The sequence below is a fragment of the Aethina tumida genome, chromosome 1 (genome assembly GCF_024364675.1).
Source record: "Aethina tumida isolate Nest 87 chromosome 1, icAetTumi1.1, whole genome shotgun sequence".
Classification (NCBI taxonomy): Eukaryota; Metazoa; Arthropoda; class Insecta; order Coleoptera; family Nitidulidae; genus Aethina; species Aethina tumida.
The window spans coordinates 37,860,377-37,880,900 of NC_065435.1; the positions used below are offsets into that span (position 1 = coordinate 37,860,377).

Consider the following 20,524-nt stretch of genomic DNA (forward strand, 5'->3'; position numbering starts at 1 on the left):
CAATATACATTTTTTGAACATAATAACCAGGACAAAAATTATTTGAATTTTAAAAAAGTTGCTCTACTTTCTGCCAATACTGTATGTGACTTAGTGACACTGATAATAATTAAATTAATCAATAAATCCATAAATAAACGGCAGTAGTGAAACTTAACTTACCAGAAATATCCACAAAGTAGCACAAGTGTCACAAAGAAAACACGAAACACTTGAAACACTTTGTTAATACGGAAATCGTAAATTTCATTCAAGTTCATTTGAAATTCTGCCATTTGAAATGTATGATTTATAACATTTAAAAACACGAACAATTTTAAGAAAGCTAATTTTTCCTTCCTTTCCTGATATTCGAATGTACACAACGAAACTCCAAAATTTCAAAAATGTAAATTGATTTGAAATCATCTGTTTAGGAGATTTTATACCGCAAGTTAAAAAATAAAAATTCATTTTTTAATTAAATACGATACGATTATTTATATGGTAAAATAAATTAAGATTGTATTTACCAAAGAATAATCTAAAAAGTATGTTTCATGTTTTAAAAATGAAAATAATCTGTGAAGTAAAATATATTAAATGAGCGTACCAATAAATTAAGAACGTAATTAGCAGAGGAATAAGAATAATACATTGCAGATTCTGCAAGATTATCTATCTATACTGTAAGAAAAGCGTTTGACCCCTGACGTCTGAATTTAGAGAGAGATATCGTGCATAACAGAGATAGAAGAAGTCTCTCCCATAGTGGGAGACTTACTGTCTCTATTGTACTAATAATGATATTCTAATAATAATTAATAACAATATAATAGAAATTATTATCGTTAAATTAGTCGTTACTCATTTAACGATAATAAGGAAAGGAATAAAAATTCCTTTCAAAATTAGTAAGTAAAATAGAATGTCTATCAGTTTAGAATTTCTACACTAGATTGACTATTAGCAGAGAAAGTTAATTATTTAAATTTTTAAATTAACCACTTTCCGACATTCGTTATTATTTATTATCTGAAAGATTTCAATTCAAGGATTCACATGAGCAGAAGTAATTAATGAACAGGTATACAGATACGATTATCATAAATATATAATGAAAACAAGAGCGATAAAGAAAACGGAACGGGAACGCATAAATATGGTAGTTAAGTAGTATGTAAGTAGACTGTCAGTTTGTTAGTAGCAGCACCACCGAATGATAGTGGAATCGCGTCCGGACCGAAAACTCGGTAACTCGGTGACTCGGTGAGTAAGTCGATCAGCCCATGGGCCGACGATTCGACGAGCCTTCGAGCGGAGGCGGAGGCGGAGGCGGAGGTGGCGGCGGCGGCAGCGGCGGACTTTTTCGAGAGAGGGCGGGGGGTTATCGTTTATCGCCCGATTATCTGATGAACGGTGTCGGATTCGGACTCCAATTCATCAAACCAGTACATGAGGTCGAAGTGGTGCGATCGGTCACACGAACGTTGTCCATAAACTGAACTGAATAACAGACCGACACCGAGATACGTTACTTTTTGTGTGCAACTACGGTTCTTGTGAACGATGTTCTTTAACAAACCGTCTTCGGGTTACGTCGACCCGTTCGACTTGAAGAACGACGACCACGACGTGCGGGACGACCACGACGACCGAGACGACCGAGACGACCAAGATAGGCAAGACGATGGTAAATTTTCTCTGTTCTGCTAAACAATTTAACTCAATATTATTAAAATAATGGGGAATTTTATGTGAATTGCATATTATATAATTTTTGTTGGTCAAGTCAAGTCTTGTGTTATCTGGAACTGTCTGAACAGGTCAAAGATTGGGTAAATAAAATAAATTTGTGTATTTAGGCGTGAAGAAGACAGAGAAATTTGAAGAGAATTGTCTGTTAAATGCAACGATAACGAGTGACTATTTATGAACAAATAAAATATCGATGATCGAGTGTTTATAATGATGATAACAGTTGCAACAAATATGGGTCATGTTTAATTGAATGAATTGCAGCATGATTCATTTGAAATTCAGTTAGGACTGGTATGTGTGAATGTGTTTTGAATAAATTAAGTCGAAGAGTCGAAGAATCGAACGAGTCGGACGAGTCGGACGAGTCGAACGAGTCGAACGGGTGTCTGTCTCTGGAAATAAATGTTGGCAAACGATACTGGGAAACGCATATGGCCGATCAACAAAATTCGACTAAAAATAAAGCGACAATGACCTTAGACCTTACTCACTACGACTAGGTGTTTTTCCATCGGGTAACAATAATAAAAACAACGGTGTAAATGCAAAGGCAATATTTAGAATTTATTCAATTTATATTAAATTTATTGAGTGAAATTGAGTGAAATTGAGTGAAATTGAGTGAATCATTGTCCACGTGCCGACCTCTTCAGACGACGATCCAAATGTCTCCTAGGTGGGCTTCTGGCTCTGTAACCTACGGACGGTTCGACCACCAAGGTGCTGCCATTGAACACGAAACCGTTCAACTTGTCGATGGCCCTGTCTGCCATGGACTGGTCACGACACTCTATGATGGCATACCCCCTACGTATGGCCAGAATCTTCCTGTAGGACAGACGCTCCTGCACGAAGAGCTCGCCGATGGAAGTCTCGGTCACCGAGTCCGGCAAATTGCCGACGTATATCTTGTTCATGGTGATCGGGGGATTCTTCTCGTCCATCGCGTCCACGTTATAATAGCGAAACGACTCGGCTCTGAATCTAAATCGGTTCAATGTCATCAATGTCAGGAGGCTCGAGAGGATCGACCGACTTACTAACCGACCGACTAACTGACTGACTGACTGACTGACTGACTGACTGATTGACTGATTGACACAAATGCCAAAATTCAGACGTCAAATCGCAACGGTGAACCGATCAATTTCCGAAACAAAACGTAATGGCGCACGGATGGAGAGAAATTTGAGGGTTGACCATGCATTTTGTGTTGCAGGAAACGAGAGTCCATCGTTCAACAATGCGGCGGACTTCAGCAACACGCAGCCGGAGTTGCCGAACGAAATTTCGGCGCCGTACGAGGTGCCTCAGTTTCCCATAGAGCAGATCGAGAAGAAGCTGCAGATACAACGGCAAATTAATTACAAGTGAGTATTTCAAATGTCGGAAACAATTAGGCGTCAGTCGTCAACTATGTTGGACCGGACGTGTCTCACCGTTAGACGGTTACGTAGCGAATGCTCGAAATGTGGAATGCTCGAAAAGTCCAAATTGATCGGCTATCTTCGGCGGGCGCGACTTATACGATAGGACGTCCGTTATTTAGGAATATTTAGCATGAGCGTTTAACTCTGTCGGTCACTGTTTTTAATTAAAAATATTGTCAATATTTTCATTTTAGTTTCAACTAAAATATCAATGAAACTAAGAATATAAGGTGGTTAGTGATATTATTAACCATTGATACAAACAAACTACGACGAATTGTGTATATTATTTATTAATATTATCAGTTATAATCAACTTACGTATTATTAATAGTATTTATTATAGGAAAAGGAGTTTGGATTAAAATATTGAAAACAATTATATAAATTACTTTAAATGAAATGGCTTTTTTAATATCCAACGATTTAATTAATGTGTAAACAATTCAATTTACGAACAAATTAAGTTTGTGCTTCAACTTTAACAAATAATTTAATTTATATTTACATTTCACAATTTAATTAAGGTTTTCGATGGTTGTTGTTAAAATATTACTCATTCTGTTGCCAAAAATTTAACTTTGTTTAATACATTAGGAATATAATTTTAAGTCGTGTATATACACTTACCGTGATATCTTTCCCACATTTACTGGATTGATCATTGTTGTTCATATTGCTTTGAGTACCTCTTAAAATTAAAATATATAAATCTCTCTACATAAATTTAGCCATTTCATTTACACCTAAAAATTATAAAACACGTCAATATTTATGTACTATTTATTTATTGAAAGTTTGCTATTAATAACCTAATAGGGCAGAAACACTAAGAATATCACAATTGTTATAATATTGCAAAGTGAACGAGTCATTATTTATAACATTCGGTCCCTGAATGTGTATAGTCGGCGGTTAATGTTGATTGAATGTTAATTTTCAAATTAAATTCCCGTAGCCCGTCTCAGCTGCACGTCCCTGCATGAGCACGCGCATGAGTTACCGCCGCTCACATGTGACACCGTCTCGGATACTCTCGGATACTCTCGAATACCCTTGGATATTTCCGTCTCGTGTATCGGATATTTCGTGCGTTCGACATCTTGAGCATTCGGTATGTCCCCCATTAAGACCCATTAGAGATTACTCGTACTTAAACGTTGCATGCTTGGATAAAGGGACGCTTAGAAAAACGATTGCGTGCAACGTCGAGAACACGAACCCTCACCCTGCTCATAACAGCTCATAACTGCTGATAACTGCTCATAACTGCTCATAACTGCTCATAACTGCTTGCCAACCTACCACTTGTTGTAATGTCGTACGTGTTTATTATACGTCTTCATTACTTCATTATTTTGTTTATTTTTTCCTTCCTTCGATCGACCCTTAATTGAGTCAATTAAAACAGCCCTCGCCGCAACGTAAGATTGTGGATCTACCACTCGCTAACTAACACGGTGAAAACATAAAATTCATAACATCATTTTCTAATGGCAGCAGCGGGAAGGTTCGGCCGAGCAAATTCAATTGATTATCGGGGGGTGTTAAGTGAGTTAGTGCGATAATGGGATTTGCGTCGACGTCGCGACGTCGTCCACTTAATAGCGGTGATCAGTGAGCACTGTACCGCCCCTAACATGTTCGGATACGCATCCGAATGGAGGAGGTTTCAGCCCTATTACAGGTTCTCACTCACTACTCCTCGCACTCTGTTCCCATTACTTCATTCCATTGTTTATGCATAATTTACACGTTGCGTTTTTCCTTCAGGGTGCTCGAGGACAGGCGCAGCCACTACGAACCGTCGATTTCGGGCCAAGTGGAGGTGGACGAGTTGGACGATCATGATTTGTACGTTCCACATTTCCAAAGAGTCTCCATATCGGGAGAAGACACCAGTGGGGTAAAACATTTGTTCTCGACTTTCGATCGATAAGGCGCATTCACCATTTATTGATTTAGGTACCACTCGAAGATTTGGAACGGGCCGCGAAGTTGCTCATTCAGGCTTTGGAAATACGAAAGAGATACATGAAGATGTCGTACCAAAGTTTCTCGCAAACGGCCGCAAGATTTTTAGATCCGGACAAGGAACAACAGCATCACGACGAAAAACAATCCATAGAAGGTAACGACGTCGTTTGTCAACAACACCCGTTCCCTTTCTAACTGTATATAGTTTCAGGTTTACATTTTTATTTGATTCATTGATTGTCCCCTGTAAAAAAATATACAGTAGTAGCCATAATTATAGATATTAAAAATATGAGCAGTACCACTTCAATTGTATTCCACTATATGCTCATGCAGCTACTCAATTTCCTTTATTCTTACCTTACATTTTTCCTTGCACAAAATTGTAGTCTTTTGTTTATTATAATTATTTACTAGCTGCCTGTAGTTCAGTCATCTTAGGCAAAATTAGGTAGGTGAACATGCTGGAAATCGAGATAGCCAGCTATAAACTCGATTCGATCGATGGGTATCTCGATTTCCAAGATATTTACCTAATTTTGATCAAGATGACGTTCTCTTCGGAAATGGAGATACCCAACTATAAACTAGTATAAATTTATATTTTGACATCCTAAAACTTGTCTCAAAATTCACAAAATATAAGTTTATACGAGTTTATAGCTGGGTATCTCGATTTCGAAGATATTCACCTAATTTTGATCAAGATGACTGGATGGACTAGTCTAGTCATTATAAGGACTTCTCTTCGGAAATAGAGATACCCAGCTATAAACTAGTATAAATTTATACTTTGACATCCCAAAACTTGTCTCAAAATTCACAAAATATAAGTTTCTACGAGTTTATAGCTGGGTATCTCGATTTCCAAGATATTCATCTAATTTTGATCAAGATGTCTACACTAGTTCAGTCATTATAAGGACTTCTCTTCGGAAACGGAGATACGTAGCTATAAACTTGTATAAACTGATATTAACAATCCTAAACACAAATCAAAACTGTGACGGAGTGTATAAAATATTTAAAAAAGCTCCTATACTACTATAATAATGACCACTACTATATATTAAAGATATTTTTTTACGGTGCGACTAATTACTTATTTATTTTAATATTTTTGCTTCATATCATTCCGTGGTGGGTTTGTTCGCCCACGATGCGGTGATATGAAAGTCCCGTACCAACATTTGGCCCCTTACCGTTTTTTAAATGAAAACCAAGCCCGCTTGATCCACTTAGTTTTTGCATGTGTTAGATTCAGAAGAAGAACTTTATTTGCGGTCCAGAGGTCCAAGAAGTTCTTCGTTCGATGATTATTATATCACGAAGTTGCTGAGTACTGACAGTAATATTTCACAGAACGGTGGTGAAGGTAAATCCTGCCTGTTTCCGTTGCAAACTAAACAACACTTTCTTATTATTTATTTGATCAGAATCTGTCAATATGCTTTCACTTAAGCCACGTAGTACTCTTACTCTTACGTACCGATGCTCAATAACTGCATCTATGCGCGGGTCCTTATTGATACGATTCTTTTCATTCACAGTATGTCGATATAATCAACACACTACCCCACTAGACAGGCAACAGTGGATACGTCGTTTTTTTCTGTTTTGTTCATTTGTTAACCCTCATTTTTTTACTGTAACTGTCTTTCATGTTTTTGTACTGGTTCAATTAATTAGACACAATCAATCACGACGGAGTAATTTGAGTTTTTAAACGGCTTTAACCAGACTATTACTACTACTACTACTACTACTACTACTACTACTACTACTACTACTACTACTACTACTATTACTACTACTACTACTACTACTACTACTACTACTACTGATCGTATTTTATTACATACGTGTATGAGGTATACATTGAGCCCCCGGCTACCATCTGCGCATGCGTCCTACAATGTATCCCTCCTACATACACACACCCATACTTACATACGTAAAATAAACACTCAATCGATGTCGATTGACCGCTTTTGTTCAGCCGCACAATCGCAAAATAAAGGGAATTAACGTTTGAACGGCACGTGTGTTTTAGATCACGGCATCCATCCCCCGATCCACAAGCCATGGGAGGCGCCCGTGGTACCGGACACCGAGCACGTGATCAAAAACAACCGGGGCGTCTACGAGGTGTTCGCCAATCAGGCGGACTGTGTCGCCAACAAACCGTGCCCATACGATTATCCGGACGTCGTCCAGTTCACCACCGACTTCTACAAAATGTGCACCATGATCGCCGACGGACCACTGTAAGTGTTCGTTCACCCATCAATGGCCCAGTAGTACCAGTATTACCAGTAGTACCAGTAGTACCAGTAGTACCATGTGGTGTCGTGTTTCAGGAAGTCGTTCTGCTACCGCCGTTTGAGCTATCTGTCGTCCAAGTTCCAGCTGCACGTGCTCCTCAACGAGCTGCGCGAGTTGGCATCGCAGAAGGCGGTACCGCACCGGGACTTTTATAACATACGTAAGGTCGACACTCACATTCACGCGGCTTCATGCATGAATCAAAAACACTTGTTGCGTTTTATCAAGAAAACACTCAAAAACAATGCGGACGAGGTGGTGTCGGTCACCAACGGGGTACCTATGACGCTCAAGGAAGTGTTCCAGGTAGTGGGTGTGACTTAACGAAGACTGTCCATTAGAATAAATTGTTTTGCATTTTAGTCGATGAATCTCACTACATACGATTTAACAGTAGACATGTTAGATGTGCACGCCGACAGAAACACCTTCCATCGCTTCGACAAGTTCAACGCCAAGTACAATCCGATTGGTGAAAGTAGACTGAGGGAAGTGTTCTTAAAGACCGATAACTATCTTAACGGGAAATACTATGCGAGCATCATCAAGGAGGTGGCGAGCGATTTGGAGGAGTCCAAGTACCAAAATGCTGAACTGAGATTGAGCATCTACGGCAAGAGTATGGATGAATGGGACAAACTGGCAAAATGGGCAATGACGTCTAACGTCTATTCGGATAACGTCCGTTGGTTAATCCAAATCCCTAGATTATTGTAAGTTACCAACCGACCAACTAAATTATCACTAAATTGATTAATCAATTATTAATCGTTTCCAGTGACATCTTCAAGTTGAACAAAGTGTTGACTAACTTCCAAGAGGTGATCGACAATATTTTCGTGCCTCTGTTCGAGGTGACGGCCAAACCCAGTTCCCATCCGGAGTTGCACAACTTCCTGCAGTACGTCATCGGCTTCGATTCGGTGGACGACGAAAGTAAACCTGAGAAAAATCCGTTGTTCGACAAAGACACACCAACCCCCGACGAATGGAACGACTACGAGAACCCGAACTACGCCTACTACCTATACTACATGTACGCCAATCTGTGCGTGTTAAATCATTTCAGGGCGGAGAAGGGCTTACACACCTTCGTGCTGCGCCCCCATTGCGGCGAAGCCGGACCCGTCCAACATTTGGTCTGCGGCTACCTCCTCTCAGAAAACATCTCCCACGGCCTGCTGCTGAGAAAAGTACCGGTACTCCAGTACCTGTATTACCTGGCTCAAATCGGCATCGCCATGAGTCCGTTGTCCAACAACAGCCTCTTCCTGAACTATCACAGGAACCCGTTGCCCGAGTACCTGTCCAGAGGCCTGGTGGTATCGCTATCGACCGACGATCCGCTCCAGTTCCACTTCACCAAGGAACCGCTTATGGAGGAGTACAGCATCGCGGCGCAGGTTTGGAAACTGTCCAGCTGCGACATGTGCGAGCTGGCCCGCAACAGCGTGCTGATGTCCGGCTTCCCTCACAAGGTCAAGCAGTACTGGCTGGGACCCAACTATACGAAGGAGGGCGTGTCCGGCAACGACATCGCGCGCACGAACGTGCCCGACATACGTGTCGCCTTCAGATACGAGACGTTGATCGACGAGCTCTCCAATATATTCAAGCCGCACTCCAAGTTAGATGGGAAGGAACCGGCTCAATAGGGTTTCCGATCTTATATGACGACTTAACAACTACACCTAGACAGTTTTAAGTATAAATAAATAATAATAAAAAAGAAATGTTCAATTAATGTATTCATTACGATTATCTCTGTTCGGATAGTATCGTACCTATTTATTTTAGATGAATCAAATTCGATTAAATCGATTAATTCGATTAATTCGAGCGTAATAACGTTCTTTACACATACTACTAATAACTAATAGGTATAGGTATAGTTGATTGATTCATTCAATATATACCCAACCAATTATTTTTAAACAAATAATCGTTGTATTGAAACATTAGTGTTGTGATCACAATCGCCTTAGTAGCTCGTTACTCATGTTGGATAGAATTTTATAACGAAAATATTAGTTTATACTTTTATATTTTATTGACGAATATTTTTATAGTACTTTTATACATTTTTCAATTGTTTTAATATTGTTAATTTTGTCTGTTCTTATTCTTACCTATTTTATGCTGATCAAAAAGCAACTGTTTGTTTCAATAGTGTGCCCTCATCTATATATCTAATATTCTAAAATTTCGACCAATGTAATTAACATTTTACATGTATACATGTAGATACTAAATATATAATAAATATATGCTATTAATTGAATAGTGTGTTAATTAATTTTTTTTATTTAATATTTCAAATGTTTTTTACCCCTTGTTGACGTTCAGATTTCAAATATTTGTCATGCTTGGCAATATATATTATCCATACTCAAAATTAAACAAATACTTTTATTGTAATATGCAACCCGCAATCGCGCTGATGTCCGGCTTCCCTCTCTAGGTCAAGCAGTGCTGACTGGAGGGCGTGTCCGGCAACGACATCGGGCGCACGAACGTGCCCGACATATACGTCGCCTTCAGATACGAAACGCTGATCGACGAGCTCTCCAATATATTCAAGCCGCACTCCAAGTTGGGCGGGAACGCACCCGCTTAATAGGGTTTCCGGTCTTATGACGACTAACAGCTACACCTAGATGTAATTAACGTTTTACATGTATACATGTAGATACTAAATATATGGTATAAATAGAATTGTGTGTTAATTAATTAATTTTTTTTTCTCGTATTTCAAATGTCTTTTACCCCCTGTTGACTGACAGATTTCAAATATTTGTCATACTTGACAATATATATATATACTATATAATACTCAAAACTTTTAAGCACTTTTAAGCCTAAACAAACACTTATATATATTACATATTGATAATATTAAAAAACAGCAAAAGGTATGTGGTTAAGTTGGTTAAGTGGAGCAATTGTAACTGCAATACTTGTAATCGGCCGATATATCAAAAAGGTAAGAGTTGTAAATTGGACTTTTCTCATTATCTAAGTACATTTCGTTTTTCAGCGTCACGCACGCATGCGCAGACTCCCAAAATGGAGTGTAAGAAGAGTACCCACGATATGGATGACTGTACTGATTTTTCTCATTATGGCACTAATTTGGATATTCCGCAGAATTAAACGTTGGTACTATGGCGTGGGTGACGGTGAAGAAGTGGTTCAGTAAGTACACCTATGTTAACCGTTTGATGGGACTGAATTTTGAGAGAGACATCATGTACGACATAGACAGCAAAAGTCTACAAATTTGCTTGGTAGTGTAGTGGGGGGAGAATCTTTTATTATCTCTGTCATGCATGATGTCTCTCTCAAAATTCAGTAGGATCAAAGGCTTTCCATATTACTACATTTATTTAACAGGGTGATCTTCGAAAGCGAAACTGAAGAGGATCCACACTCAGATTCAGATACGCCAGAGGAAGATGAGCAACAGCCAGAAACAGAAGAAACTTAATTCCACTTATTATATACCTGTACCTACATATATAACTACTTTATACTTGACCAAATACATTCTAATAAATATTTTTATAACTAAATTAAAATGTATTAATGGTAGTTAATTTTTATTATTATATCATATATTAATAGTGTCGACATGTTCGACATAAAACAGATGTTACAGAAATTTGACTAGACAATATCAAAAATACAATTTCAGGCAGAGACCTAATTATCACAGCCATGCCAGCTTAGAGAGCCAAAGAAATTTTTTTTGTTACAAATGTACATTACAATAATCTAATAACTATACATAAAAATATACATCTTAATATTCTACATTCATTTACTATCATACAAAAGGAAAGAAGTAAATGTACTTGTAGTTTGACAAGTTTAAAAGAGATTGATAGGTCAACGAAAGTACTCCTACAACATAATATGTATTAGACTATGGTAAAAATATGTATCATTCAATACATTCAATACAAACACTCAATAATAATAACAACAACGTACAGCTATGGTAGTTAGGTTACAGGTTACAGGTGGCTGTCGCAGGTCACCTCGCTAACACTCTCGTTGTTCTTCGATTTGTTGGGCCTGTTGGGAGGGGAGAGCAACAACGAAAATAAATTCCTAACTGGGGCTTCAATTGCCAAGTACAACACCAAGGATGTGCCGAAAGCAAGGACGATATCCGAAAGAGCGAGGCTTATCTGAAATTTGATCAATTAGACCATATAATTTTTATATTATGAAGAAGATGATTAACGAAGGACACTCACAATGTCGAAGTAGGAGACAACATCGGCGCCACCCTTCTTCCCTAAAGACCTCATTTGGAACTGCATGTGGGTTAAGTAAGCACCGTACACCAATTTGCTGATGGGTATCCACGGCGACCACGACAAGAACTTGCTGATGAAGCCCGAGTAACCGTAGCTGGCGGTGTATAGGACGCCCACGCTGCCTATTGCCCAAACGGCTCTGTGAATGGCGGCGTAGAGGGCCGATTCGAAGGCGTTGTACTTGTAGTAGGGATCGTAGAAAATGACGCCCGTCACCATCGATATTATCATAATTGTTAGTGATGACACGATGAAGAACAACGAAACCATCTGTAAAAAAGCAGCATTTATTTGTGTACTTCCTTTAAACTGATCAATTGATTACCCTGGTCATTTTCTTCTTGGTTGAATCCTTCATCTTGTAATAAATATAGCCAGCGATCATTCCTACAAAGTAAGGTGAAGCTCTGGCGTGACTCTTGGAGTAAGTAAGAAGGAAATCGGGATGTGCCTTTGGTGCCCTGATGAAGTCCGGGTAGAAAAACAAAACAGCCGGCCTTTCATACACATATCCAATGACGAAAGGTATGAGTAGGGATGCAAAAGTGGTAACGCCCAAGAACATTAAACCGACTCGTTTGTTTTTGTAAATCGTCATGCAGATCAGGATGGCGACGATGAAATAGTGGAAGTCGCAGGGTAAGTACCACGAATGAACCATACACTGAAAGTACAAACACATTCATCGTATTGTACCACCATTCGTAATTATTTAATTATTCACCATTCGGTCGGCGTTGACGTAGTTGGAGATGTAGAGAAGGTTTGCCCACCAGTTGTTCCTACAATCCGCCACTTCCGGACCTATAATCGTCTTCCACATGGGTCCAATCGCCGAATAATTAAACAGTGTTGCTGAATAAAAGACAACGAACGCGTATATGGGTGTCAATCTAAAACATGTTTAAATTAAACAGCAAATAGTGGTGATGAACTTGCTGCTGTTGTAAAGGTTGAAGCTTTCGTGATCATTATTTCGGCGTTTGTTGGAATTATTTCCTGATATTTCGCCAGCACGAGTGGCTAGCGTCTTCAGAGGTTCTGTTCGTGGGCCGTGCTGTCCATATTTTATCCAGCTTCAATGCTTCTTCTTTTCTGTTGTTGAAGTTGTTTCCGTGTTTAGGGATTTCAATTGCTTATCTAGTCATTCTCTTGTGATATCCGGTTGTTGAGGCGAGCAATTGTGTATCTTGGAATTTTATCTTGTGATTTCCATCTAACAGGATGATTTGTTTATTAGTAAATTGATGTTTCTCAGCTTTCTCTGTGTTGGATCTTTAGCCAGTTCTCGATAGCTTTCTCGAGTCCAGCAGTTCTTTCATCTTGTTTTTGTAATCTTCGGATTTCATTAAAACTGTTACATGTCCTTTATCAGCTCGGGAAACTAACTATGATCAGTGTTGGTAATAATATCTTCTACCGGTATTTTACGAGAATGAATGGCCTTCAGACCTCGGAAGACGTTAGAAAATAATTCCAACAGACGTCGACCAATAAACCCGAACAACTATAGGTATGGGAACTAGCTGTTGTACTTGCCTGATGTATCTTACGAATATAATGAAGCCGGGATTGAGGAACTTTTTGTCGTACTGGCACAACAAAGAATAGGTGACAAGGAGGCCGCTTAAAATGAAGAACGAGTCCACGAAGAGGTCGCCATGGAAAAAGATGGTACCAAAAGCAGTTCTGTATTGCTAAAAGTCACACAAACACTGACTTATGTAGTTATTAATTTAATATATATTTAAGGATGTTACCTCTTCAACGATGTTAAAATTGAGAACAGCCGAAGACAAATGAGTACCAAATCTGTGGTCTATAATTATCATACAAATGCAAAAGACCCTCATTCCATAAAGGATGTTGAGAGCCGGATTGGAGCCGTCAGCTGAAAATAACTTTTGGAAATTCCTGTTAACGCAGAAGGACAATCCCAATTTGGTGAGGGGTGAGTCTGTAACAGTGCTTGTTGTTTGAATAAAGTACCTCGACTTGAAACGTTGGTGCTTACTTTCTGAGACTTTGCCATCTTTCCTGCTGTAATAATATCCAAATGCCGTTGATAGTATGACGAAGAGGAATATTATTGATGTGACCAAACTAAAAACAAACAAACAAACCAACAAATACGATTACTGTTAGGTTCCTTGTTGGTACTTACCAAAAGGAGATGTCGGCATAATCGAAATATAGTTTTTCCTTGTTGTTCTGACAAGCCAGGTCCCCAATATTTGCCTTGTATGTAACGTTGTGATGTTTCAAAGGAAAGTCAACCGATTGATAATAATTGTTCAGGTGATTCTCCAAGTCAGTGGGAGTACAAGATGCTGGAACGCACCACCCAAGCAAAACAAAATTTTTCGGCTGCTGGGACGCATCTTTGTGGTCCTGCAAACAAAAACAAAAACAAAAACGAGTTACCAACAGTAACACAGTTTGGCATTAAACAACTGTCATTTGGCACACATCATTCAGTCGTCAGCTCATTTTGCTCCTGAAAAGTCTCACACATTATACCCAACATGTCCTCTGGAACCTCTACAAACAGAGTGGAACGTGACGGTCGCTATTTCCTGAGACTGCTGGACGAACAGGCGACAAGGATCAGCGGCATGGCCGACCAAACTGAGCAGGAGCTGCTCAACAAGCTTCCCGAGCACGCCGTCGGCAAGATCCGGTCGGCGACTGGAATGGCTCGACTTCTGGTCAACAAAAAGATGGACCAGTTCAAGGAGCTGTGCCTGAATAACCTCAACCAACTGGAGGCGGAGCAATGTCGCACCACCATCGACGACCTGGAGGCCTTCTGGGACATCGTCATGATGCAGGTCAAGCAAGTCGACATGCTGTTCGATGAGATTTTGACGCTGAAGCGGAACAATTGGAGGATCGCCAGAATTTCGTCTGGACGCGCCAACCCTCGTTCCTTCAGGAAATAATTTTTTCTATATATATTCTATACATTTTTATACATGTACAACCATTTGGCTTCTAACCCCACTACCCTTTTACATTATAAAATTGTCAGTAATGATTTGAAATAAAACTTTATTTACTTTACAAATGCCTTTTACTTATTTATTCATTTATTTATTTATTTATTTAATTTACTTTTTCGTAAACCGTCGTCCCATGTTGTCACCATGACATTTAACAATAAAACCTGAGTCTGTCAAATTGAAAATCGAAATTAGACGCAAAATTCCTGTCCCCAATTAAAAGCAAATTACTCGAGAAAGTGTAAAAAATCAGCAGCCGCAGCAGCCAAAATGTCCGACACAGAATCCGACAACAACTCCGAGTGCACGAACGAAAACGCAGGTGAGAAATTCCTCAAAGTGTCCGAGCAGCAGTCAGCCAGACTCGAAGCCTTGGTGGCCGACTCCGAAAACTATTTAACCTGCAAACACCTATCGGAGAAGATCATGAACCAGACCAGACTGGCGGTGGGTATGGCCAAGCTGTTGCTGTCCAAAAAAATGCAGAACTTCAAGGACCTATGCAGGAAGAACATCGACTACACCGAAGGCGGCGGAGAGTACAGGGCGACGAAGGACGACCTGGAGGCGTTGTGGGAGATCATCACGATGGAAATTGACCACGTCGATTCGCTCTTCGACGAAATCACGTCCCTTAAACGGAACAGCTGGGGCGACAGCTCGCACAACCGGAAGTCGGCGAGCGGCAGCGGATCTGCACGGAGACGATGAACGACACTTCTGCACGCACGCACTTTTCTCTTACCCACTCATATGTTTAATCTAAATCTTATTATCCCGAAATGTTTTATTTTATGCAGCAATTTTAATTAACTAATATTTTGGCAATAAAATTATGAATATTATTTTTCAATAACGGATTGTTTCAATGATTATTTTATATTTTTAATACCGAATATGATTAGATTATATGATAATTTAGTAAAAAGTCATATAAAAACTATGAAACTATTAAATGAACTTGTTATTCCTGATAAAAACTATGAATATTCCTGTTAAAAACGATGAATATTCCTACTAAACATGTTGATAATAATGGACTTGTTAAAACAATAAAATTGTGAATATTCCTGCTAAAACTATTAATATTCCTGCTAACTATATTATATATAGTAAATGGATTTGTTAAAATGAACTCTTTTTGGCAATAAAGCATGAATATTTCTGCTGAAAACTATGAATGTTCTCGCTAAATACGTTGATAATCAATGGACTTGTTAAAGAGAACGTTTTTTGGCAAAAAAAATTATAAATATTATTTTACAAAATGGATTGTTTCAATGATTATTTTATATTTGTAATGCCAAATACGATTAGATTATATGATAATTAATTAGAAGTCTTGTTAACAACTTAAACAAAATGTGTCACATAAAAATTATGAATATTCCTGCTAAATATGTGAAAAGTCAATATTTAAAGAAATGTTTGGAATTAGAAAGTACAGTTTTGTGCTAAATATAGATAGGTTTAATCGTTTAATCAAAATTTGGACAGATGGGAGACTTTCTGAGAAAGCTTCTTATACAATTTAGAAAATTTTGAATACATTTATAAATTTTTAAAACATTTTTGAACAATTTGGACAGACAGTTCCATAAGAAATTTAAACAAATGGGAAACATTTTAAGAAAGCTTTTATACAATTTAGAAAGTTTTGCACTTATTTATATATTTATAATAAGAAAAAACTGAAAGTATGCTTCATCTGAACCAAATTCATATAAATTCATTGTTATTCACATAGAATTTAATGAAATATTAATGAACGAACAAAATAGTGAATAATCAGTAGGAATATTTTAGAATTTTCTAATTATAGTTTTTTTCGTACAAGGTAATCCACATCTTAATCGATAACCAGGTGTAAATAAATATTTGGGTCAAAATAACAAACCGCTTATTCAAATTATGTATTTGCATCATTATAACATTTAAATTTTCAAATCCCTATCAAAATAATTATGATTCAGAATTGAGAGATGAATGATGCAAGAACAATTAATTCACTTACATGAACTTTCCTCAGCACCGATTCGTAGGGAGTGTAATCAAGGGACTTGGGATCCCTCGGAGGATTCGGTTTGGGAACGTCAGCACTGACTGCGGCGAGACAGTACTGCTTCAGGAACGGACCCTTGGACGTGATGCACTCTTCGAACTGCCCGAACTGGGAGATGCTTCCCCTCAAAATGCCGTGCACGGCATTTGCGGAAGAATCGTGCACTGAAACAATGAGAGAATGTGGATCAGTTCATTTCGACAGGTGGTTTATTGGGGACGGAGTTGGATAATGTCGGATTGTGAGCAAGAAAAGTTGGGCAATGTGGCACGGCACTATATGAAATTGATCAGAATTCGTCCATTTAAGCCAATAATTCGCAATGTTCGATCGTATGATTCGGTCGAATTGGCCGGTCGGTGTTGAGCTCTCGCTTTCACCGACATACCTACACGAGTACCAGTACATACATACATGTACATGTAGCGTGGTGGTATTACGTGAACGGATTTGAGTTCAAGTTCAAGGTGGTCCACCCATTTCTCGACGTTATTTATGTACACTACGCCACACTAGACCATCGTGCGTCGCCAAAGAAATCGAAAGTATTGTAAACATTCTTCGTGTCTGTCTTAATGGATTTGTTTACCAAATTTATACCTACTAATTGCACGTATTTCTACATACGGGTTGCTTGCACAAATTCAACAAAGAAAGGAAGACGTGATGGAAAACGAAAGGAATGGAAAAACAATTATAATCCACTTCGCATTTTAGGAAAAGAAGGAAGAAATTAGGTTTAAAAAGGAGGAAGAAGGTTAACAATTATATGTACCAAGAAACAATTGATATGATTGTTTTATTGTGATTGTGTTTCATCATTTATGATTACGACGAGTAAAATGAGTAGAGTAGATTAGAATTTTTATAAAATATAATAATAAATGTTGCTTTAAAAAAAATACTACTCAACTTACTCATCCTACTCTTCGTAATTCGTATAATCGTAAGACATAAAAGCCATTAAATGTTGTAAAATTAGATTTTTTATTAAATATAATAATAAATGTTGCTTTTAAAAAAAATCCTGCTGATCTTATTCATATTACTTCTCGTAATTCATATAATCTTAAGAAATAAAAGCCATTAAATGTTGTAAAATTAGATTTTTTACAAAATATAATAATAAATATTGCTTTTAAAAAAATTTTACTCATCTTACTCATCCTACTCTTCGTAAATCGTATAATTGTGAGAAATAAAAGCCATTAAATGTTGTAAAATTAGATTTTTTACAAAATATAATCATAAATATTGCTTTTTAAAAAAATCTTACTTATTTTACTCATCCTACTCTTCGTAAATCGTATAATTGTGAGAAATAAAAGCCATTAAATGTGGCAAAATTAGATTTTTTCTAAAATGTTGCCTTTAAAAAGAATCCTACTCTCGTCCTATCCATCATACTCCAACTAGGATGAGTAAGGTGAGTAGGATGAGTAGGATATTTTTTTCATAACAACATTTATCGTTATATTTAATAAAAAATCTAATTTTTATCAATTTATAAACGGCAGACACAAGCGTAATGAGAAAGTAAAACATGGCATTACTTCAACACGCACTTTTATTGCTGGACACACCAAATTTCTAATTAATTACATAAAACCGAGAATTTTCGTGTTAGACCATTAAACAATTATATAATTTCTTACGTCCGGAAAATGTAGTTTGTATGGAACGAAACGATAACGAAAACAAAAAAAAATCATTGATGCTAGTACACATAATGAGTTATTAAAATTAATGAGAGTTACACTTATTATATAACATTTAGGAACAATTGTTGTGTAAGTGTGAAAATGCAGCAAAAGTGAAAAGTTATTTGAGAAAACTTTTCACGGTTCTGTCTTCCAATTTTATCGCTACAAACATTCAATCAATAATTAATTATCAATTATTTGGACATGGCTGTGTGAATGGTTTATGCTCAGTTTTTAATTATTTTCTAATTTACTGCTGTTACTATACTATATAGGTACATATAAATTTTATAATTATATGAACATTATAATAATAATAATAATAATAATAATAACAATGAGGAAATTGTAAAACTGTTGACATTAACCTTGGTTTTGGTAAAACTGTGTCGTTTTTTTAGTCTTCTACCTACTTTCCCCAATAATTTCACTATTACCCAAGAGTTATTTAACTTTACTGTCTGAGAACTGACCTTTAACAATGACTTAATAATGCCTATCAAACATTATCATCTCAATTAAATCCACTAAAATCAATTAATTAATTAAATTAATTAATATGCTTAGGCAATGTTGTTCATTTTCCAGCATATTCAGTCTCAGTATTAAATTTTGAAAAATTTACTAACTTGTTTAAGGACCTTGAAAGCAACATAAAATATAAAGACTAATTACTGGAATTAATTACTTGTGAGTTAAGGTCGGTAATAAGGCGAATAAGGTGAATAAGGGTAAGAAAAATAATTAATTAATTAGAACATCATAATATAAGCAGGAATAAATAACTAACTAACTCACTTTCATAGGCCCACAACGTGAGATTCCTGAGATTCTCGACGTAGAGCCTGCTCTGGTCCCTGCAGACGCTGTTCTCCGTGTGGATAACGTCGACGGGCAGCGGCGGGAATATTTCGTACCGTTCGTGGGCCAGCACAGACACGGCGCACCACATCACAAGCAGCAGAGCGGGCGGCGCCCGCGACGCACACATCAACACCATCGTACGAGTACGGAACGGCCGGTTCGACGACGACTGACAACTGATAGATCACCCGTCCGTCGTACGGTGTAGCGGCACAACCAACCACTTCTGCCACTTCTGCCACTTCTGCCACTTCTGCCACTTTTGCCACTTTCGGCCTTCGTGCTGTCGACGGCAAAAGGAGTTGCGTGGCCGCGTGGCCCGCTGGCCCCGTGGACCGACGCGACGTTCCAATTTTTCTACGACGCTTTCGTTCGTTCCTTCCACGTTTACCAATCTTCAATGTCTGCTCTGTGTGCTCACCGTTTTATCGTCATCAACAAAAACACATATTTAATATTTAATTATATATTTGTTCATAAATATTGAAAAAAACTAACTTACATAATGATTGGCCTGGTTTCGTTTTGAACTTAAATTTGACTGGTCAATTTGCGGTTTCTAATTGTTAAGAAAAAGTTAATATAAATTATTACAAGGACTATTTACACATTTTATTTATTTTAATATTGAACACTCTCAATTTTAATGTGCTGTTGGAAACTTTGTAACAGTGGTGAAACCATATCTAGTTGTCTATAGTTGGTTAATAGTGGCTGGCATCTTCAGAGGTTCTGTTCGTTGGTCGTTCTTATCTGCTTATCTACCAAACAGAAGGTTTGTGTTTGGAAGTTTTCGCTTTTTGTTCAAACTTTACCATAAAGAAATTGGCGATCACTGGACTAGGAGGACTGCCCATTGATAATCCTTCAGTCTGTTCGTAGAACTTGTTGTTCCAAACATTAAGATGTAATCCTTTCAATATCCCAACAAAATGAGTGGAATCTTTAATAAAGGTTGGGGTGTTTCCAACATGAGGTTGGAGCAATCTGGTAAGTTATATGTTGGTGACCCAGAAGTACTAACGGTGGGTCGGAATGATACATTATCTTTATGTAAACCTATTTATTTGATTATGGTGGTAGACGATATGTAACA

At 37.8% G+C, this 20,524-nt stretch overlaps 3 protein-coding genes across 6 annotated transcripts; 2 read left to right on the forward strand and 1 right to left on the reverse strand.

Annotated features, from left to right (window-relative positions):
- The first annotated feature begins 1,355 nt into the window (after nt 1-1,355).
- On the forward strand, nt 1,356-9,753 carry LOC109599350 (AMP deaminase 2). 3 transcript variants are annotated; one of them, XM_020015336.2, is made up of 9 exons: nt 1,356-1,672; nt 2,960-3,110; nt 4,944-5,076; nt 5,136-5,301; nt 6,406-6,522; nt 7,201-7,414; nt 7,508-7,781; nt 7,836-8,185; nt 8,251-9,753. In XM_020015336.2, exons 1-9 carry the CDS (start codon nt 1,549-1,551, stop codon nt 9,125-9,127), a joined length of 2,406 nt encoding a protein of 801 aa, XP_019870895.1. In that variant the 5' UTR covers nt 1,356-1,548; the 3' UTR covers nt 9,128-9,753. The 3 variants fall into 3 exon arrangements, with proteins under 3 accessions (XP_019870895.1, XP_019870896.1, XP_019870897.1); XM_020015337.2 differs by having other exon boundaries at nt 1,361-1,672; nt 7,508-7,778; XM_020015338.2 differs by lacking the exon at nt 6,406-6,522 and having other exon boundaries at nt 1,367-1,672; nt 7,508-7,778.
- A 115-nt stretch (nt 9,754-9,868) lies between these two features.
- On the forward strand, nt 9,869-11,044 carry LOC109599354 (uncharacterized). The gene is made up of 3 exons (XM_020015342.2): nt 9,869-10,455; nt 10,510-10,667; nt 10,866-11,044. The coding sequence occupies exons 1-3, from the start codon at nt 10,387-10,389 to the stop codon at nt 10,957-10,959; spliced, it is 321 nt and encodes a 106-aa protein (XP_019870901.1). The 5' UTR covers nt 9,869-10,386; the 3' UTR covers nt 10,960-11,044.
- Nucleotides 11,045-11,059: 15 nt separating this feature from the next.
- Nucleotides 11,060-20,111, reverse strand: LOC109599377 (nose resistant to fluoxetine protein 6-like). 2 transcript variants are annotated; one of them, XM_049970825.1, is made up of 11 exons: nt 19,363-20,111; nt 16,814-17,025; nt 13,962-14,188; nt 13,812-13,900; nt 13,558-13,754; nt 13,337-13,494; nt 12,522-12,690; nt 12,123-12,461; nt 11,735-12,067; nt 11,466-11,665; nt 11,060-11,375 (listed from the first exon to the last, which is right to left on the reverse strand). In XM_049970825.1, the coding sequence occupies exons 1-10, from the start codon at nt 19,562-19,564 to the stop codon at nt 11,489-11,491; spliced, it is 2,103 nt and encodes a 700-aa protein (XP_049826782.1). In that variant the 5' UTR covers nt 19,565-20,111; the 3' UTR covers nt 11,060-11,375; nt 11,466-11,488. The 2 variants fall into 2 exon arrangements, with proteins under 2 accessions (XP_049826782.1, XP_049826781.1); XM_049970824.1 differs by having other exon boundaries at nt 11,060-11,665.
- Nucleotides 20,112-20,524: the final 413 nt, after the last annotated feature.